Source organism: Lepidochelys kempii, chromosome 1 (genome assembly GCF_965140265.1).
Source record: "Lepidochelys kempii isolate rLepKem1 chromosome 1, rLepKem1.hap2, whole genome shotgun sequence".
Taxonomy (NCBI): domain Eukaryota; kingdom Metazoa; phylum Chordata; order Testudines; family Cheloniidae; genus Lepidochelys; species Lepidochelys kempii.
Window position 1 is genome coordinate 196,009,073 of NC_133256.1, and position 22,996 is coordinate 196,032,068.

At 41.6% G+C, this 22,996-nt stretch overlaps 1 protein-coding gene across 1 annotated transcript in view; it reads left to right on the forward strand.

Moving 5' to 3' along the window:
• The first annotated feature begins 15,853 nt into the window (after positions 1-15,853).
• The window catches only part of ABI3BP (ABI family member 3 binding protein), a 315,232-nt gene continuing 308,089 nt past the window's right edge, over positions 15,854-22,996 (forward strand). Inside the window, exon 1 of the mRNA XM_073307173.1 lies at positions 15,854-15,921. Coding sequence (XP_073163274.1) covers positions 15,855-15,921 — 67 coding nt within the window. The 5' untranslated portion in view covers position 15,854. The remainder of the gene's footprint in view (positions 15,922-22,996) is intronic.

The window sequence follows — 22,996 nt, forward strand, 5'->3', positions numbered from 1 at the left end:
TCCTGTATGGGACCTTAATATTGTCTTTGAAAACCTCATGGAGTCCCCTTTGGAACCTCATTCAGAGTGTACCTTACACCAGGGGTTCTGAACTTCTTTCTTTCTGAGCCCCCCATCCCCAACGTGCTATAAAACCTCCATGGCCCACCTGTGTCATCAACTGTTTTTCTGCATATAACAGCCAAGGCTGGCATTAGGGATAGCAAGCAGGGTAGTTGCCTAGGGCCCCACACCACAGAGCTCCCCATGAAGCTAAATTGCTCAGGCTTTGGCTTCAGCCCCAGGTGGTGGGACTTTGGCTTTCTGCCCTTGATCTCAGTGAGTGTAATGCCAGCCCTGGTTGGTGGACCCCCTGAAACCTGCTTGCGGCCCCCAGGGGGCCTTAGACCCCTGGTTGAGAACTGCTGCCTCACACCACCCCCCACTCAGGACTTTCGTCTTTGTCACCATCGCATCAGCCAGGAGAGTTAGTGAAATCCAAGCTCTTATGGATGATCCCTGTTTGACAACCTTCTACAGAGATATGATGTGGTAAGACCTCATCCTAAGTTTATCCCTAAAGTGATTTCGGAATTTCATTTGCAGCAGTCCATCAACTTACCTGTTTTCTTCCCCACAACTCATTCTGCTCCTGGAGAGAAGAAACTCTGGCTGGACATGCACCATCTCTTGGGATATGACTTTTTTCATGGCTTGTGCATGTAGGCTGGAATTTGTCCCTTCTAGCCTGGGAGTTCTCTCTCCTTGCCTCAAGGGTTTGATGAAGATGACTTTTAACACTCAAGTGTCTGTTTATAGTTTCTAAGCTAGTTTAAGGTTTTTCAGGTTGCTCCTGCCTTTTGTTCTGTTTGTTTTACTAGTTCAGACTGCTTTGCTTTCTGTATAACTTGTGGCTAGAGTTAAATCTGTCTTCAGCTGTAGCTGCTGTGAAAGATAGACTGGTTATTGGGTTAACAGATCGTCTCAGATATTTTCATGTTTTGCATTCCCAAAATCAGAGTTTTCAGCCAATGTATGCAGAGCTCTTATAAAACATTCAACATTTTCTCCTGGTTTTTGAATTCTCTGATGGAAACATGCTCTTTCATAAACCACATTTATTTGAGGTATAAAATATGAAAGGGTCTGGCTATGTTTGATGCATAGTCATCTTTGTGATGAACTTTAGTAAAATCAAAGGATTTAAAGATATGCTGTACCTGCTTCCCCACAGCATAAATTAATGAAGATACCTGTATATCTCCAGTTTCTTTGTGAAGCTTGTTTGCGATTCAAAATCTTGCAAAATACTGCTTCCAGTCTGTCCATTGTGAAGGTTTGTCAAAGCTGAAGTTCTCTGGGGCATAGTGGCATGTTGACGAGAACCTGCAACTTTTGTTGTTTTGTTCCTTTTGTTTGCAAACTTCGTTACTGTTTCCCTTCAGTTTTGGCTCTCCTCTGATCTAATCCTGTTCTGGACACGATATCATGGTCCTTGTACCAGATATGGACTGGCTACAAAGCTTGCATCTGAGTAAGATGCACACCAGATATATTCATCATAAGGTTCTTAAATGCCAGGTATGGCTGAGGTTCTTGGACATCAGGTATTTTGCACACAGAGCCATATTCCATTTCCACACAGAGCCAGGGCTGAAGAGTATAATACAGTTTAGCATTTCATTACACCAACAGATGACTATGAAAAGATAAGAGGGATAGCAGCCCAGATGTGGAAGAACTGGCCAATAGCAAGGGGCCTCCTGGCGCATCATTTCTTTCTTTCTACTCATTTCCTACCCCTCTGCCCATATCTCCATTCTATAAGGCTAGAGGAATGCTCAGTGTACACAGTCAAAATTTATCCTGGTATCACTACTGAAGATAGGTATGCCTTTTTTCCTGGGGAGGGAAATTTGTAGTGGTGTGGCTAGAGCCGCCATTGAATTCCTTGTTCTGCAGGAGGATTGTTCTATTTATGCTTATTGATACAGTGGTTAGTTTTCGTAGGCTATCGAAGTGTTGCAGCTGGCAGTTTCTCACAGGCGGAGCCAACTCCACTGTTTCTGATTGACAGGATTGGTCTGCTTCCAAAGCTGCATAGTGCAAAAACACCTCGCATGTCATGAATCAAATAATTTTAATGATCTTTGATCACCAGTGAATTTAGAACTTTTGAGTCTTGACCATGATTGTTCGTTACTGTAATGGCTCCATCAGACAAGTAATGATTAATGGGATTGTGAGCGACTCTTTATTTTTGTTGGGGGCGTTTTAGCACAATGGACTGAACATAATTCTTGAGCCAAAAGCCCCTGAACTCTTTAAGGCAATTTGGATCCAGACCTAGATTTGCTAAGAATTTTGCTGCTTGGACCCATCTGTACTACAGACTCTTTCTATGCACAGTACCATGCTTCTGACCTATTTTCTAATGATGAACTCTCTGGCTTTAAACTGTGATTGATACATTATTGAATTCCTTCCTAAAGGTCCTGAAGTTGTACCAAAGTTTTAGCTCTGATTTTTCAAAAATATTAGTATTTAATATTTGATACTATTTTTATTTATTTATTTATTTAATATTTAATATTTGATACTATTTTTCTTTCACGTTTACTTGAGAGCCAATAAACCCAAATTTTAAAATAAAATTTAAAATCATAGTAATGTTAAAAAAATTAGAATATTACAGAACGAACATAGCACACATTAAAAGGTGGCCGACGGGCCTCAAAATGTAATTGTGAATGAGAAATCATCACTGAGCGGGTGTATTTCTAGTGAGGTCCTACAGGATTTGGCCCTACTCTATTTAACATTTTTATCAATGATCTGGAAGAGAATATAAAATTATCACTGATAAGTTTGTAAATGACACAAAGATTGGGGGAAATGGTAAATAATGAAAAGGGCAGGTTACCTATACAGTGTGATCTGGATCTCTTGCTAAGCTGGGTGCAGACAACAATATGTGCTTTAGTATGGCCAGATATAAAGTTAGTCCGCTAGAAAAAAAGAATGTAGGCCATACTTACAGGATGGGGAACTCTATCCTGGGAAGCAGTGACTGAGAAAGACTTGGGGATGTGTTGGATAATCAGCTGAACGTGAACTCCCAGTGTAATGCTGTGGCCAAAAGGGCTAATGTAGTCCTTGGTTGTGTAAACAAAGGAATATCAAGTAGGAGCAGAAAGATTGCATTACCTTTGTATTTGGTGCCGGTGTGACCTCTACTGTAATAGTTTGTCCAGTTTTGGTGTCCATAGTTTAAGAAAGGTGTTGATAAATTGGAGAGGGTTCAAAGAAGAGCCACAAAAGCTATCCAAAGATTGGAAAACATGCCTTATAGTGATAGTTTCACAAAGAGAAAGTTAAGGGGAAACTCAGTAAGTTTGAATACCTATATGAGGAAAAAAAATTGAGAATGGGCTCTTCAGTCTAGCAGAAGAGTATAACAAGATCCAGTGACTGGAAATTGAAGCTAGACAAATTCAAACTGGAAATATAATGCACATTTTCAACAGAGAGAGTAATTAAGTACTAGAACAGTTTATCAAGGTTTGTGGTAAATTGGCATTTAAAAATCAAGATTAGATATTTTTCTAAAAGATATGCTCTATTTCAAACAGGAATTAATTCAGGGAAGTTTTACGGCCTGTGGTATGCAGGAGGTCAGACTGGATGGTCCAGACTCCCTTCTGGGCTTTATAAGCCATGGGGAAAAAAAGTTTGGAATCATCTCACTCAATAATACAATCACTGCTTTTTTAACTTATTTATAATAAAGTGCAACACCAGTGGCTAATATAATAGTGGGTGCGTATAAACAAAATGCTTGTTTATTGGCTAATGTTCTAGTAATGTTTTCTTGTCTTCACAATGAGGATTTATAAATATTTCTGTAGCTACCTCTTTGTATATCTCCTCCATTAGGTTCACAAGCAGCCTGGATGATATGCATGTGTATACCTGCACAAATACATGTATGTTAGTATAGAAGTTAATATTCTAGTGTAGCGTTTAAAATCAGCTCAGTTCAGTTGGTGGGCTGTTCAGTCATTGAAAAGTTTACTCTCTGGTACTGTTTGCACAGGTCTGCTGTGGAAAATCCTTGTAATAAGAACACACAAAAAAGTGATTGCTGCAGTGTTTCCAGGTAGCCTTCCTTTTGGGACACACTATCGTGGACTACTAATTATTTTTAAATTTAAATTTTTATTTTTTGAAGGCACTTGAGTCAAGGGGGAACCATCTAAGCATCATTTGAATCCAAATGGTCTTCCTCTTTTCCCTTTGTTCTGGGATCTGATGTATGATTTATACTATCTATAGACAAATCACTAGACAGATTTATCCTACTTGCTCTCACAACTTGAAGTGCACAGAATTTTAGTATTGAAGTGACTAAAGTCTCCTGAGAATGCCAAACAGAAATGTAACACTAAGAATTATCAGAGGTAACACTCCATTGAGAGCAAGGCAGTTTCTGTCTATCTTAGGAGTGAATCCTGCCCCCTCGTTCATAGTCGTGGTGACTTCTTTCCCATGGTCCTGTTGTTGGCTGTAGACTTTATTATATTGTGTAACATTTGAGTCTTGTTTTCTTTTAAATAACAAGTGTAAACTTCCTCCCTGCAGATTTGGTGGAATTCTAAGGGCCCAGGACAGGAGACATGTTAACCCATGCTCTGTTAGCTTCACTGTATGCTTCCTCATGAAAAAATGCTAGAAAATGTAATAGAAAATAATGATGTTCTATAGTAGTTACTCTAAAACCTTTTAGAATTTAATGAAGCCTGTCTGTAGATTTTGAGTCCTTTTGTATAATTATTTGTAGAAAGATTATAATTATCTATTATTTTATTGGATGGTTCAAAAATTAGGTAAAAATATTTTAATAAATTGTTTACTATATTGTTTACTGTAGGATTTTTCTGTAAGAGGAGCATAGGGCTAGGAGTCTGGATTTTCCTGGAAGTGTTACTCAACCTGCCCATGCCCATGAACATTCAAATACTAGGGTAAGGAGCATAGTATAAATGCCTGGAACTAGACCATATTAAGCAGGAGCACAGTGGATGTCCTTAAAAAATTTCCTTTTGCCTATTTATTGGAAGGCAGGAAGTGATACAAAGTGGGATGAAAGGAAACTTCCTCTGTATAAAACTGGAAGCCTTAAAATTCCTTATGTGTGCTTTTGTTTGCTTTATTTTGTTAATCACTCAAACTGCTTAATTATTTCTTAAAATAAAATTAAATGATTCTGACATTTTTGAACAACACTAGAGTAGTTCTTTAATTTTGCAGTGATAACTTGCAGTTCAGACATTGTAATACTTTTCCCCCCCCCACAAAGACACACTGGTGAACTTAGAGATTGTTGCAATGCTAGGTTATAGAAACAGGACTTATGAAATGAAAAAAAATCAGTAGATGTAAGAGCTATAAGCCTCACTAGATGCATTATTTAGGATCCGTCATGGAAGCCCCATGGCCTGTGTAATACTGGGAGACCCTTTGTGTGTTGCCACTTCAGAGCCTCAGGACCAGCATGAACTGCAGTTGATGAAGTGTCACTCAGGGCTGGTCTACACTAATACAGTAAGTCGATCTATATTACGCTACTTCAGTTATGTAAATTATGTAACTGAAGTTGCTGTAACTTAGGTAGACTTACAGTGGTGTCTACACCGCAATATGTCGATGGGAGATGCTCTCCCATCAACATAGCTTCCGCCTCTTGGGGAGGTGGAGTGCTCTCCCATTGCCTTAGCATATCTTCACCAGAACCACTAAATCGACACTACTGTATCCATTGCAGCAGTGTCGATTTAGACAGTAGTGTAGATGTGGCCTCAGATGGTGACATTTAACTACTTTGGTGTGTGCAGTGGAACACAATATATGAGACCAACAGCAATAGATTGTTGAAAGATGGGTTTTTGTCACATAAGCTTCAGCCCTTTAAAATTGTTGTTACTGGTGCAATGGCCTAGTATGTAGAATTGCAGTCTCCTGGGAGCCAAGGTATTAAATTGGTTAAGGAAAAAGGAAGAAGAGACTCATATGAAAGGGCCTTAATAGTCTCACAGTAAGAACTGCACATATCTTGGTCATATTTGGCAGGGGAGAAGAAACATCAGGCAAGATTTTTATTGTAATTTGTTGGAGCACGCTGGCTTTTGGCAACTCACAAGTCAGACTGACACTAATGCAGTGAATTTAATGACCTCAAGTACTGTTTTACAGAGGGACCAGCCCCCCGCCCCCCATATGATTACTTCTCCATCCTAGTACATATGAAGGAAGAGAGGGCACATGATTCAGTACTGAGTAGAGCAAAGGTCAACATAATGTTGCATGGGTGGGGAACAATCCAGGTTCCCTAATGCAACTCCCATCATGCTATTTTGGTATGGCCAAAACAAATATTAAAATATTGCTCACCTAAATAGGTTAGTGAGTGCATTTTGTGTGTGTGAATGACTCACTACTGGTGGAGAGTACTAAAATGAACTCTTCTCTTCTATATGTCAGGTACAACACTTGGCAGCAACAGTAAAAGCTTCTGTCATGTTGCTTCACCAAAGTGTGTTTAATTTGACTTGGAGGGGACCACCTCACACGCTGAAAGATTGTAAGATTTTAAGTTATGAACTGTTTGGAACATAGATCATTATTTAGTATGTTAGAACATCATCTGGTATAATTGGGTCCAATCTCATTGGAGCCTTTAGGCAATACTAGAATACAAATATTTAATAATAATAATAATAATTAATAAGACGATAATTCAAAGGCAACATTTTGGTGTGATGTATGTCTTATTTGGGATGTCCCATTTGAGTGCTCCCCATTCTTGGTCTGAAATAGCCTCTAATTCTTGACCCTCAGGCCACAGTGCCAGGCTCATCTATTAACTATTTGGGGTTGATGTATGGGAGAAAAGGAGTATTGATTTGGCTTTTGATTTAATCTTTGGTTAATTATTTTATGTGTTAAGGGATTGGAGCAGCTGCCAGTTCATTTTTTTTTCTGTGATTACATTTTTAATGTAGGCACCTAAAGCCTCAGGCAAATTTTTATGTTTTATAAATGGAAATACATATTTCTACATAATTATTAGCAATAGATTTTAGTGACTAGCTGCTATAAATGTTAAGTTCTCTTTAAGGTAGACTACACAGAAAAAACATCTTGGGTAAACATGGAAAACCTACTTATTATAATCAGTGTCCTAGGCAAAAATAAACATTTAAATGTTCATAATGAACATTAAGGGATAATATTATTGATGCATGAAAATTTACCTATTAAGGGCTCTCCTACGCATTTAACAGCTCTCAGGGCACTGTGTAATTATTCTGGATTGCACAGTGGGATATGCTGTCACACAGCCAACTACCCTAGTTAACTCGTCCAATTGTTATGAATGTTTAAACCCCCCAAAATAACCAGTTATGATTATTTATAGTGGCTGATTGTGCTACCAAGCTTGTGGCATTCACATCTTATCTACATTTTGTCTTCCAGTCTGTTAGTTCCTCTGCAGCTAGCCGGAGCTCTTCTGGAAGGCAGTTCTGCTGAATGACTGAAGTTTGCTGCTGCTTCACCTTTTCTGCTGATGCTGCAAAACATGATTTTTTTTTATGATGATAGATTGAGTAAGAGCTGGCAGCTTCATTTGTTTTGAAAGCTAGAAAAACCATTTTGGACCATAGAGACTAAATACTATTTGATTCTGTGTCAGTTTGTTGGCTGGTTTCTCTGCAAGGTCTTCTTGAGAATCCCTTTAGCCCTCATTCTCCGTTTCTCCTCAGCTTCTCCCTTCCATTCACATGACAAAAACTACCTTCAGTTTCTTTGCTGTCACGTTGCTTCAAGAGTTCTTGTCTGTTCCCATCCAGATACCGCTCCCAAAGAGCTATCCAAAAATTGTCCACCCTGACTCATGTGAAGCTGAGATGAATCTCTTCTGATCAAAAGATTTTAAAACTGTTTTTCTAGGAAATTTATGCCTTACACTGCTGTTTCCAGTCAAAAGCAGCTAACATCTGTGGAGAGAGCATAACCGAAGCATGAGGAAGTTCCATGTCGTGTTTCATTTGTCAATTGTTTTGTGAAAAAAAATTAGCTGTATTTTTAAGTTTCTGCAAATATTGGCTGTGGAATATCAGCAGCTACCTTCTCCCTTTCTGTCAGACACTTACTTTTTTCTCTGATTTTTGGCCACCAGTCCATATCTTCAGCACATGTTCTCTTTCTCCTGACACTTAGGCTATGTCTACGCTACGGACTTTACAGCGGCACAGCTCTACCGCGACAGCTGTGCTGCTGTAAATTTTCCCGTGTAGTTGCTTTTTGTTGGCTGTAGAGAGCTCTCCTGACAGCATAATTAAACCACCTCCAACGAGAGACATTAGCTATGTTGGCAGGAGAGCCTCTCTTGCCGACATAGCACCGTCCACATCAGCATTTTTGTTGGTCAGTGGTGGGGGGTTTTTCACACTCCTGACAAAAGTTTTACTAACTAAAGTGCTAGTATAGACAAAGCCTACGTCAATGTAGATGGTCCAGACACTTGACTGAGGATACTGAGTTGAGGGTAAAATACCTTAATAGGTTTAATTCCCTTCTATCTTTATTGTTCATATTTCTTTTAAACACTTTCCTTCTCTCTCATATTGTCTTTTGCTGCTATCGCCTCTGACTTTAACACCAACCTGAAATGACTGAAGTGACTGACCTGCAAAAGGTAGTCAATGGAGCTTTGCTTTTGGCTATTGTGCATTGTGACAGGGTCGGGCCAGATGGCTACAGGAGAGTAATAGAAGGCTGATATATGAGCCCCAGGTTAAGTAGGTCCCTTTTCCCTGGGTAAGGTAACAGGGAAGGTTCCAGAACAATCAGAAACCTTCTGGGGACAGTTAAGACAGACAGGCTGATTAGAACACCTGCAGCCAATCAAGAAGCTGCTAGAATCAATTAAGGCAGTCTAATCAGGGCACCTGGATTTAAAAAGGAGTTCACTTCAGTTTGTGGTGCACCTGTAAGGAGCTGGGAGCAAGAGGCGCTAGGAGCTGAGAGTGAGAACGCATACTGTTGGAGGGCTGAGGAGTACAAGCATTATCAGACGCCAGGAGGAAGGTCCTACGGTGAGGATAAAGAAGGTTTTGGGAGGAGGCCATGGGGAAGTAGCCCAGGGAGTTGTAGCTGTCACACAGCTGTTCCAGGAGGCACTCTAGACAGCTGCATTCCACAGGGCCCTGGGCTGGAACACGGAGTAGAGGGCAGGCCCGGGTTCCCCTCAAACCTCCTAACTCCAAGTCAGACACAGGAGGAGTTGACCTGGACTGTGGGTTCACAAAAACGGCCAAACTGAGGGCTGCCGTGAAGCTCCAAGGCGAGCAAATCCTCCAATAAGCGTAAGACCCACCAAGGTAGAGGAGGAACTTTGTCACAGCATGTACAGAAGTTTGTTCTTATCTCCTAAAATGATTAAGATAATTGTGTTTTCGGGATTGTTAGTGTCTTTTAAAATTGTCATATTGTCAGCTTCAAGGATCTGCTCTGTAACTCCTGAGGCCTCCATAGTGCTGGTTGCAGGCATTGAGCAAATTCCATGTCCTTTTAATATCAGAGAGAACCACTTCTGGAATTAAGTCTCAGAGGTGAAATCCCTTGCCTGATCTGATGGGTCCGTTTAAAATGTTTTTACCCACCATACTCTGACTCTGTCTGCCCCAGAGACCAGGAACATCCCATCTAGAGATTTGGAGGTCTCAGTCTGTTCCTGACCTGTCATCCATATGTGTGAGTTGGGTAGGCAAGCATGTATTACAGCAACAGAAAAATAGTCAACAAGAAGAGTCACTTTGTAAATGCCATGCCTTCAGACTAGCCTGTTAGGGAGCTAACCCGAAGCTTTTTTCAGAGAGAGATAATAAGCAGACATTATATATTATCTGTCTCTTCAGCAACCCCCAATTGTGGTCTGCAATCATAAATAACATTTTCAAGGATTTGCTGAAGGAGAGCTGGTTCTAAGGTGAACTGAGGTGGAAGTGGCCCTCTTCCATGTACTGACATCAGCAAGAGTCATTCTGCTGTTGCTCCTCCGAAAAGCATAGATCTGTCCTCCATTAGAATTTGTCTGAGACAAGCAAGTTTGTGTCCCATCTGCTGAAATGGATTTGGTCAACCATTTCTATTTGGATCTCCCTGTGAGATGCTCTTTTAAACATTGGAAAGATCTTCCTTTGAAGCACCAAGAGGACTAGATTGTGATGCCTCTGAAGAGACCAGTTTGCCCAAGAATAAGGTCATGGTATACAAATGTGGGACTGTGGTAAGAAAATATTGATCACCCTTGGCCAGTCCTTGGTATTTGCCTCACCCATGTTGTGATCTGGAAATAAAATGAAATACTGTATCTTTAAGACCATAAAGGTTAACTCAAATGTTCATTCAGCTTCTTTTGTTGCTGCTTAATATCTATGGGGGCCTGATCCTGCAGGCTTCTGAGCACCTCCTGTGATGTGTTGAGCAGTCTCAGCTCCTGCTAACCTTGTAAAACAAAAGATGCTCAGCACTGCATAGAATGAAGTCCATAGTAAGCAAGGCAACAAGGGCACACTGTTGACTCATATCCTTCTTCTCGTCCACTGTAATCCCCAGGTCCTTTTCTGCAGAACTGCCACTTAACCAGTCGGTCCACAGCCTGTAGCGGTGCATGGGATGTCCTAAGTGCAGGACTCTGCACTTGTCCTTGTTGAACCTCATCAGATTTCTTTTGGCCCAATCCTCTAATTTGTCTAGGTCACTCTGGACCTTTATCCCTGTCCTCCAGTGTATCTACCTCTCCCCCCAGCTTAGTGTCATCCACAAACTTGCTGAAAGTGCAATCCATCTCATCATCCAGACCATTAATGAAGATGTTGAACAAAACTGGCCTCAGAACTGACCGCTGGGGCACTCCGCTTGATACCAGCTGCCAACTAGACATCGAGCCGTTGATTACTGTCCATTGAGCCCGACAATCTAGCCAGCTTTCTGTCCACATTATAGTCTATTCATCCAATCCATACTACTTTAATTGCTGGCAAGAATACTGTGGGAGACTGTATCAAAAGCTTTGCTAAAGTCAAGGTATATCATGTCCACAATGTTCCATATTCACAGAGCCAATTATCTCATCATAGAAGGCAATCAGTTGGTCAGGCATAACTTTTCCTTGGTGAATCCATGTTGACTGTTCCTGATCACCTTCCTCTCCTCCAAGTGCTTCAAAATGGATTCCTTGAGGACCTGCGCCATGATTTTTCCAGAGACTGAGGTGAGGCTGACTGGTCTGTAATTCCCTGGATTTTCCTTCTTCCCTTTTTAAAAGCTGGGCACTATATTTGCCTTTTTCCAATCATCTGGGACCTCCACTGATCGCCACAAATTTTCAAAGATAATGGCCAATGGCTCTGCAGTCACATCAGTCAACTCCCTCAGCACCCTCGGATGCATTGCATCGAGCCTCAGGCACTTATGTATATCCAGTTTTTCTAAACAGTCCTTAACCTGTTCTGTTCTTTCACCACTGAGGGCTGCTCACCTCCTCCCACATACTGTGCTGCCCAGTGCAGCAGTCTGGGAGCTGACCTTGTCTGTGAAGACTGAGGCAAAAAAAGCATGGAATACTTCAGCTTTTTCCACATCCTCTGTCACTAGGTTGCCTCCCCATTCAATAAGGGTCTCACACTTTCCCTGACCTTCTCTTCGTTACTAACATACCTGTACAAACCCTTCTTGTTACCCTTCACATCCCTTACTAGCTGCAACTCCAGTTGTGCTTTGGCCTTCCTGATTACACCCCTGCATGCTCGAGCAATATTTTTATACTCCTCCCTAGTCATCTGTCCGAGTTTCCGCTTCTTGTAAACTCACCAAAACTTTTTGTGTTTAAGCTCACCGAAGATTTCTCTGATAAGCCAAGGTGTTCGCCTGCTATTCTTCTTTGAGTGCTTGTTCATATCAATTCCAATCAGGTGTGCGTGCATCGCATGCATGACAGCCGGAAGATTTTCCCCCTAGCAGTATCCGTAGGGTCGGCCTGGGTGCCCCCTGGAGTCATGCCTTCATGGCTCCCAATATAGGGCTCTGCTGAACCAAGCCCCCCTCAGTTCCTTCTTACCACCTGTGACAGCTAGTTGGAACTCCCCATTGCTCTTGCCTCGACAAGAGTGTGTTAGTAGTTTTTTTTCCTTCAGGGGGTCCCCCCCCAATGTTTTCCCCCAGCACCAGGTCATGCCTCGGTCTCTGGGCTTTAAACTGTGCTCGGACTGTGGCAGGTTGTTGCCGAAAAGTAACCCGCATACTTCGTGCTTGAAGTGTCTCAGCGGGGGGCATCTTAGAGATGGGTGCAAAATCTGTATAAGTTTTCGCCCCAGGACTCTTAAAGACAGGGAGTAGCGCCTCCGAGTGTTGCTTATGGAGGCAGCACTTTGACCTCTTTTAGAGCTGGATGCGATAGATCTGGCTTCGATTGTCCATGCGTGAGCCGGTGCTGAGAAGGACTCTGCTAGAGACCCTCGGCTCTGCCTACAGGCCCCAGACATCGATTAGGTACCAGTCGTATTCCCACTGTGCCACAAATGAAAAAGGCTGACAGAGAGCGCTCCCCGGCCAGGTCTAAAGACCAGTAGGCCGATAAGTCCCAGTCGGGCACCCATTCAGTGGGGTTTCCGTCTACACCTGCTCTGAGACAAATCCAGTTGAGTCTGGACCCGCACTGCTCACCGCTATGAAGACCTACAGCTCCCCTCCATGCCAGAGGCATTCTAGGTGGTTGTGGACCTTTTGGAGCTTACAGCGCCATCCTCACCTCCTCGGTGAGAGAGATCGCCAGCACCGGTTCCAGGCCTGGTACATTCCTTGGGCAAACCTGCAATGATATTGGCCATAAGACCACTATCCCCGTCGCATTGGTCTGCAGCACTGGTGGCCTGTGTGGGTGAACTGCTTTGGTCCCCCAGTTGGCACCGCTCTCAAGCACCAAGCGGCTCCGCTCCTCCATGGTCATCACAGTCTGAGACCTCAGAGTCGGAAGCAGAGTCGTTGCCCTCTAGTAGGAGCAGAAGATCCCGTTCCTGCCACGACCAACAACCCTACCCAGCACCCTGGCCAGACCAATGGTAGGCTCCTCAGCGGCCCGTCTGGACACCTATCTGAGCCTATCACCAGAGCCAGGGCTCCACAGCAGCATCGGTGGCCTCAGCTTCTTTTGGGCAGCTGCATACGCCCTCCACACTGGGCACCCCTATGGGGACCCACCCGCTGACGTCAACGGTCTCAGCTCCGACAGCAGAGTCGATGATCACAGCACCACTCATGCCACTGGCAACGGTTGCTGCACCACCTTCGGCATTGATACCAGCACAGATCGCGACGCGAACTGCATCCTTTGGGAGCGGTATCTGGATATGAACAGACAAGAACTCTTGAAGAAACGTGACAGCAAAGAAACTGAAGGTAGTTTCTGTCATGTGAATGGAAGGGGGAAGATGAGGAGAAACAGAGAATGAGGGAGCGAATCAGGCATTTTGCTGTGCTTCAGAAGTTCTATATTCAGCACTCCTCCAATTAGCTTTAAAACTGAAGTAGAGTTTAATCAGTTGAAGAGTCTATTCATAAAAATATTTTAAGGTTCTCCAAGATAGTAGAGCATTCTGGCCTGGTGGAGTTGGCTGTGTAGTACAACCCAAATGTAATAGAGCTATGGTTTGGAAGCTAAACTTGGGAAAATCCAGGCTTACATAGTGCACAGCAGAGAATAACTCAGTATGTCCAAGAGTTTGGCTGAACCCTAGTTTGTTCCCAGGGCTCAGACATCAGAACTGGTGTGAAATCTTCCAAATCTGTGCAGCTCTCTCGAAGTTATTACTTCGGCAAGGGATAACATATTTCCAACATATTAGAGAGGTGGTAGCAGGTTGTTCATAGTCTGGGAAGATGGACAAAGCTAGTGACTTAGTGAATCAAAATCTTGAAATGGGTTTCACATTGACTCTTGTTGTAAACTCTCAGATGAGAACTGGAAAATCAAATACTTGTCTAATCATTGTGAGCTAATAAACTTTGTCCAAGTGGCTTTGGCAAAGTTTTTCTTCCTCCTATGTTGTGAAGTGTACTCTGCAATGCTTGCCTGCCTGTTGCCCTCCTCCCCAGAAGTGGTTGCATGTCATTGGAGTAATAAATTTGTTGTTAGTAAATCATTTTGGAATCTAGAGATGAAAGGCCTGTAAATGTAAGGTTTTGTTGTTAATTGCCACAGCTTTCATAAACATTGGATTTTACAATTAAAACCATGATTAAATCTGCTGTTCGTATAGGCCATCTGAAACTTTAGACCTTCATCCCTCTCTCTAACGGCGAGCAGATGGGTGTGCAAGTTTTATGTGTTCTGAAGCACTGACAACTGAGATATTAATGTAGTCACCACTATTAAATCATCAGAATGTGTGTGCTCATTCCTCTGGTGCTGCTGGCCTGTGGATCGGGGACAAATACTCAGATTATTTGGAGAATTATCCCTGGAAAAATATTGCCAATCTTGGCAACTATGAATTTTCTTAATTTGAGATGAAAATGTGTCTTGAGGTACATGGATGAGTTATTTGTTTGTGGAATTAAAGCAGGAAAATGACTTGCACTACTTTTATGCATCTTGTGTGAGACTGTTTGGTTTTTTTTTCCCCCTTTTGAAAGTTTAATTAAGCCACACTGCCAGCAAACAGTTTTCACTCTGACTCACAGCCTTAGACGCGGTGTGCGTGGGAGAGGAATACTATGCAAAATGTGGATCGGAGGATAACACATTGTGGAGTTGTATCCCTCCCAATTGGTTTCCTTCCACAGCTGCCACTGAGCAGCCACAGTGAGAACCAGCCAGTGGCAATTTGACTGGCAGAATGATTCCAGCAGAAATGGAAAGGAGACGAGAGCAGAAGATGCTGTTGCTTTCCTACCAAATCTCTACCATCAGCATAGCTGGGTCCTTCCAAGAGTTTTTGGTTCCACCTCCAGGGCCTCCCACCAGAAAGAATGGTTCCCTTGATTTCAGTGGAAGTTTTGCCTGAGTAAGGACTAATTTAAAAATTAAGTAAAGGCTTCAAAATTTGGCCTAGTTATAAGGATTTGGTAATATTTATTTTCAAGATGAGGACCAGACCTTTTTGTGCATGTTTGTCCTACTGATGTACTGCATGAAGAACTACTTACAGGGTCAGCATTTATGATAAACATTCTATCACTTCATTTATATAAAAAAAAGTTATACACACATAGGAACTTCCAAAATATACTTGTACATCTGGCCATACTCCAGACTGCATTCCAGGTCCATCCCACTGTAGCAGTCCCCAGCTTTTACAAATGCTACACGCCCTTGCAAATTCGCACTTTGGGTCATATCTGTATTACTTTGTATTGCTTTCAAGACACTCAGATTCTAAACAGGTTCAAGATAGCCAGGGCTGACTCTATACTATTCACCCTATTTCACAAAGCAGGAGCCAGTTTTATATGTAAAACTGGAAGCTGTCATCACTGGCTAGTTTACTAGATAAACCAAGGATTGAACAGCCTTGAACACTGAACTAGGCACTGCTTTCTAGAGATAATGCCCTCCAGCTTGTGAGTGAAATACAATGGCAGATAGCATGGAGAAGCTTGCTTTAGTCTTTGTCACGCTGTTCCACTCCTTTGGAAGAATGGAGTCTGTAGACCTGTTAGTCTCACATGATTTATGAATATTAAATTCACTTCAAAAATTATGAGAAGCATTGCCTTTCCCAAATATAAATTTTATCTTTTTTACAGTAGACATGACCTTCAAAGAAATCGCACCAAATATTTCAAGATTCTTGGATGAAAAGTGCTTCAAAGTACAAGGTATGTATTATTTATTATTATTTAATTACTAGATGATCTAGATTCACTGTACATCTAATATTAAACAAGATCCCTTTGCCCTGCAGATAACATCACGTTTTGCCCTGAGTGTACAGATTCTGGAGCTTTTGTGCAAAACTATTTGAAAAGGCCAGTTTTAGTGCAAAAATTGGGGTATTGGGATATTTTATTTTAAAAAGTTACTTTTGCACTTGTGTAATTTTTGTGTAATCCCTGTTTTGTTTTGCTTCAGGCAAACTATGTATGAACTGTTACTTTAAGCATATGTATAGTGTAACACATTTTGTGTTGTCTCTTGAGTAATGAGAGGATGGTAATGAAAACTGAAAGACCTGAACGGTTACAATCAAAAACATTTTTATTCCATCTGCTACATACTTTGGAGATAGTGTAACTTTTGGGTTTGGGGCAAAAACTTATTCCCATTCAAGCGAAGGGGGCACTTTATATTGTGTTCCAATTGCTTACATTCTGTATGCAGTAGTGACTGGTGTCCCTGCTTCAAAATTATTTATAGCATTTTGAATCACATAAAGCCCACTGATCTTGATTCTACCCCAGTGCAGCCTGTTAAGCTGAAAAGTCTGTGGAAGATATTTTATAGGCCAAGGTGACTCATAATGGGAGGACAATGTGAATGATTTATTTCTCTCTTGTCCCTGCACACATTCATCATATCTCTGCATCATGGCCAAGGAAATAAATTTCTTTACGGAAGAATGTTAGTTAGGCCAAGAGTCACATCTTCACAAAGAATAAGCACCCTTAATAAAACCAAAAAAACCTGGTTGTCTTTCCCCATCTGACTGTGAGAGCTCCTCACTGCACTTGATAAATGTTAACTATGTTTTATTTTTAGTTTTACTCCAGCCTCTCTCTCAGTGCTGCCCCAGCTGAATGTCAGAACCTTTGAGTGGGGGGAGGGGGGAGAGAATGTATGTGGCTTAACTCTGCACCTGCTATCCATAGAGTGTGCCAGATTTAGTGCTCACTTATATTTCATGCAGTACCACTGACTTCAATGAGGCATCATGAAATGTGTCAGCTTTGAATTTTACTGTAAGGTTTCTTCATTGAAAGATGCTGCACTTACATCTCTGGAGACTCAGCTTTTCTGTTTATCCAGAGAATACGCACAGCACAGGCCAGCAGCTATGCAAATTTCTGTATGTTGCCCCAGCAACATACCTCATTCTGACACACAGGCTCCCATCTATGAAGGAGAGAGGAGTTCAACCTCCATCCTCTTCTTAGGTCCTGTCCTTGATGACTGTGCTGGAGACTGTATATTGAAACAAAACAAACAAAAGTTGCAGTTAATGGTAGTTGTGTTTGGTTTTTATTGTGTGGATGTTTGCCCACTGGAAATGGGACTTCAGATGCTTTCCATATAGGTCGCTGAACAGTCATCAGAGGGTAACAGTCTTTGGTCACTACTGACTTGAGTTGCAGTCCTACTTGGTGACCTTGAAGTGAACAGTTCCATTCCATTACTAGACGTCTGACTCAACTGGTTTTTTGCCCTTCCCATTTGTCTCCTAAACCTTTCCTGAAAGAGCTATACTATATTGATAAGGGTGGGTATATGAGGCTCAACAGGTGTTAAAATATCTATAAAACCCTTGTATATTGTTGCAACATTGAACACCTAAGTGTGGGTTGTGTTTTTGCATTAAATTCGATGTTACACATCACGTATTTTTAATCTGAGAGTGGCCAAAGTGGACGTTTTGGAAAAAATTTAATTTTTCTGAATTGCAGAATGCTCAAAACAAAATGGAAACCAAATGCGTATGTAAAATTGGGGGCGGGGAGGGGGGAATTTGGTTATTTGGTGTATATGTGTGTGTGTGTGTATACGCTTGTGCAATAGCTAGTGAAACCGCAGTCAATGGCATTAACAATTTTCCTTTCTGCAATTCTAGGAAGGTTAACAGATTTTATCTGGCTAACAGTGCTATATAATCTTGATCACGCACAATTTTTTGGAAGATTCTCTAGGTGACAGAAGAATCCCCAATGACTAAAAAAATATCTTGAGGATGCTCTCTAGTGTCAATCTAGTGTAGAAAGCTAAATTTAATTAGGGAAAACTTGGCTTTCTGATGGTAATTAGGAAATATAATCAAAAGTCAAATGACAATAGAGTGACAAAAAAGGCACAGAAAATTTTATTATAGATCACTGTTGATAAAAGAATAAGAAAGTAAAAGTTGTGATATTGAATGAGATGGGTCAGAGGGATTAAGCTGTACACAATTTTTGGCTAAGAACTATTTGGGACTGTAGTAGAAACCAGTGATTGGGAAGTGGTGAGAAAGAGAAGCAAAGGGGGCCATTCCCTGCATAATAAGTAGATCTTTTGAATATAATTGAAGGAAAGTTTGACTATATTGCTTTGATGTTGGTTATATGGTATGACATGATATGTGTGACAGAAAGTTGCACAGAAATCTATCACTTGATAAATATCAGAATTATCAGTCATTAGTGGTCCATCATTGATGTCTCTCCGCAGCTATGTGTTGCTGCTGCTGTAAACTAAAGACAGACATCCCTTTTCCTTTGCAACATAAAACCCCACCATCATTACCTGCTGTGTTGCATCCTACCACCAAACATAAAGCAGAAGTTTTTTATCCTGTCTTTGTGTGTGGTAATAAACTCCAGACTTCAGATCTGAAGTTACATCTGTAGCATCCACACTTTCCACCCTATGTGCCTTGCTCCTACCCATTCCTCAACACAATATAGGCACTCACTGAGCCAAATTTGCAAGAAGTCAGTAAGCATTTTGATGGAAATCGTTTTGTAGAGGGTGTATGTTTGGAAGGAGTGCTGCAGTGCAGACCTTGGGGGAACAGAGCAGGAGTCACTCCTATCATTCTCCTCCAACTAATTATCTGAAATACTGACAGTCCAGGCTGTTAAGAGGGAGGAAACCAGCCTTCATCCTAGGCTCTGATCTCTTCAATAACAATATTCAGGACTTGCACAGTGCTACACAGGTTCAAGGGGGAAAAATCCCTTACTAGGTTGACCCTTAAGAATTGAATGAAATGTGGTTTGCCTGTTACTGCCATGATTCAGCAAGGAGGAGCCTGCAGAGACTGAACCCTCCAACTAAATATACAGTGTTCTGGGAACCTCAGAAATCATCTCTGAACTCACACCAGTGCAATCCAATGCTGCTGTACCAGGAATTGGCATGAGCATACTGCTAATTGGTGCATTTAGATGGAACTAAAGGAAACGTTTCACTCAGCATGTAGTCAGCCTGTGGGATTCACTGCAGCAGGAGGTCATGGAATACAGTGCTGGATGCGGATGAATAACTTTAGAGCAATAACAAGATTGTTAGGTATGTATGCCAAGATAGGGGCAATCATGTCTAAAGTTTCAGAACATAAGATGATGACCACAGGGACCAAGGAGTACATACGAAACGCTGCCATCTATCTGCCCCACAGCAAAATATTGTCCGTGTGTACTATGGATACCACTTAAGCATGGCATAACAGAATTACAAAGGGTATGCATATCTCTTAAGCCAAAAAAACCAAACAAACCACATAGTATGTCTAAAAAACAGGGCCAAACGAACATCCTTCAGAAAATGGAAATCCAGCCCTCTGAGGCCAATAGAAAGGAGCATAAACTATGGCAGGTTACATGTAAGGTGGAAATTAGGAGTGCTAAGAAGGAATTTGAAGAGCAAATAGCCAAAGATGCAAAAGCAAATATCAGTTCTATCAGAAACAGGAAGCCTGTGAGAGACTTAGTTGGTCTACTGGATACAGTAGAGTCTAGGAACAATTAAGGAGGTTTTAGAACTCTTGAAGGTATGTCTACATGGCAGTTACATGCCCAGGGCTGGCCTGTGCCAGCTGACTCTGGCGCACCAGGCTCGGGTGAAGGGGCTATTTAATTGTGGTCTAGATGTTTGGGCTCAGGCTGGAGCCCAGGCTTTGGGATCCTGTGGGGGGGAGGAGGGTCCCCTTGGAATTAATCCAAGAATTCTCAAGGCTCTTAAAAATAAAGAGTAGAATTTTCAAAAGCACTCAGTCCCATTGACTTTTGGTGTCTCCATTCCTTGGCACAGCATCCTGGAACTTAGGCTTGTAAGTCATTTAGATATTTGGGAAATTCTAACCACACTGGCTAATGTGCTAACAAAAGTATGCATGCTATCATTCAAATCAGAGGATAATACTGGTTTGACTTACCTTTTAAAAAGGTGCTAGGGTTGATCCTAGAAATTACAGACCAGAAAGTCTATCTTTGCTCTCAAGGCAAAAAATGAAATGCTGATAGATTTTGGATGCCAGCAGTAATAATGGGACTTCTTTTCCTCCTTTCCTTTGTTTTGGCCATTCCCCAATTACACTTCCCTTCTAGTATGCCAACTCTTCTGTATTTTTCACTCTTATCCACTCTTTCTCCATTTCATTCTGTTTCTGACTCCCACCACTGACCTTGAGGGTCTGGAATTCAGTTTGGGAGCAAGACAATGGAATTGCCATTGTCCACTATTTGTATGACACAGTAGGCACATCCTACCCTATGTGTGTCCAAAGAGCCTGTCATAAATATAAAGGGAAGGGTAACCACCTTTCTGTATACAGTGCTATAAAATCTCTCCTGGCCAGAGGCAACATCCTGTTACCAGTAAGAAGCTCAGCTAACCTGGCTGGGACTTGACCCAAAGGACCAATAAGGGGACAAGATACTTTCAAATCTTGGGGGGTGGGGGCCCGAAGGTGTGCTCTTTGTGCTCTTTGTTTTACGTGGTGGTTCTCTCTTGGGACTGAGAGAGGCCAGACAGAAATCCATCTTCTCTAACCCATCCTGATCCAAGTCTCCAATATTGCAACCAGTATAGGTAAGCCAGGCAAGGCAGATTAGTTTATCTTTTGTTTTATGTGAATTTTCCCTGTGTTAAGAGGGAGGTTTATTCCTGTTTTCTGTAACTTTAAGGTTTTGCCCAGAGGGGGATCCTCTGTGTTTTGAATCTGAATACTCTGTAAAATATTTTCCATCCTGATTTTACAGAGATGATTTTTACCTTTCTTTTTTTTTTTTTAAATAAAATCCTTCTTTTAAGAACCTGACTGATTTTTTCCATTGTTCCAAGATCCAGGGGTTTGGGTCTTTGATGATTTTGTAACAAATTGGTTAGGATATTATTCTCAAGCCTCCCCAGGAAAGGAGGTGTGTAAGGCATGGGGGGATATTTTTTGGGGAAGTCTTCTCTAAGTGGTCTCTTTCCTTGTTCTTTGTTTAAAACGCTTGGTGGTGGCAGCATACTGTTCAAGGACAAGGCAAAGTTTGTACCTGGGGGAAGTTTTTAACCTAAGCTGGTAAGAATAAGCGTAGGGGATCTTTCATGCAGGTCCCCACATCTGTACCCTAGAGTTCAGAGTGGGGAAGGAACCCTGACAGAGCTGATTATCCTACAACATTGTTAAAAGCAGACCCTTACATCCTTCATATTATAATAGGGCAGATATACACACACAGAAATAAGTGGAAGTGAGGGGAAGATGAGAATAAGGAAGTGCTCACAGAAGGAGTGAATTAAGTGGGTTGTTTTTTTTTAAAGCAGTACATCTGAGTCAATATTTTTGGCATCTCTCTTTTCCTGAAGGCTTTCAGAAGATCCTGTGACAGATTTACAAGAAAGATAAGGAGTCCAATAACTGAGTCACCCACAAAAGAACCATGATTATAATTAACATTTATGTAGTGCATTTTGTCTCAAAAGTTCCCAAGGCTCTGAACAAACAATAGACACAGCATCACTGAAGTGCAGCCATCTCGGAGGTTGGGGGACACACAGCATTCTTAATAACAGTGAAGGGAAGAAAATTTGAGGCAAAGAAATGGGAAGAAAGAAAGTGTCAAGAAATTGTCAACATTCACACAGAGAAGAAAGGATCTCAGTTTTTATGCATCCATTTACAATCCCCCTTCCTGCCTCAAACATTATGGAACATACAGAACTATTCCCTTTATCTAACTCAGAACAATGAAGAGCTGAGGCAGCTCCTAGAATTTGGTTTGCTGGACTATCGAGAGATGATGGATGAATTAGTTTAGATAATATGAGAACTATCTTGAACTTTAGCCCAAATCTCAGTTTATATTTGAAAAAAGTGTAATTCCTCCCCAGAACCCCCATTTTCACAGCACTTACTGGTTTGAAAAATGTCAGCATGAGAGAGAGAATGAGTCTTTACTAGAGATACTTTGTTCTGCACCCAAATTAGGCACTAATGAGGTAAGCAGGTGAATTTTTAAGTACTTAGCTATTATTCAGGTAACATGGTCTCAGGGTTAGGACAGAGGAGTGGGGGTCAGGAGATCTTAATTTGACTCACTGCATGACTTTGACCTGTCTGTGACTTTCCTCATCTGAAATACTTATTCTGCCTTGGTAATGCACTTTCTAGACCTTCGTTTAATGCCATCACAGTGCAAAACTATTATTATCTAAACCTTCCAAGGTTAACTTCTTGCTTCTGATACAGTAGTAGGAGTTTACAGATGGATAACATGAAGTTTGTGGAGATGAGGGAAAATCTAAGGCACTTTGGTTTGGATAATGTTGCACCTGAATGGTTAAAAAGTCCAGTTCTTCTGTTTCTGTGAATTGAATCATATGCTGATTTTCCTGAAGTACATAACCATATAGGGTACATGTTGTTTGCAGAACATAGAGCTGCATAAAGAAAAGGAGTACTTGTGGCACCTTAGAGACTAACCAATTTATTTGAGCATAAGCTTTCGTGAGCTACAGCTCACTTCATCGGATGCATACTGTGGAAAGTACAGAAGATCTTTTAATACACACAAACCATGAAAAAATGGGTGTTTATCACGACAAAAGGTGTTCTCTCCCCCCACCCCGCTCTCCTGCTGGTAATAGCTTATCTAAAGTGATCACTCTCCTTACAATGTGTATGATAATCAAGGTGGGCCATTTCCAGCACAAATCCAGGGTTTAACAAGAACGTCGGGGGGGGGGGAGAAGAGGAGAAAACAAGGGGAAATA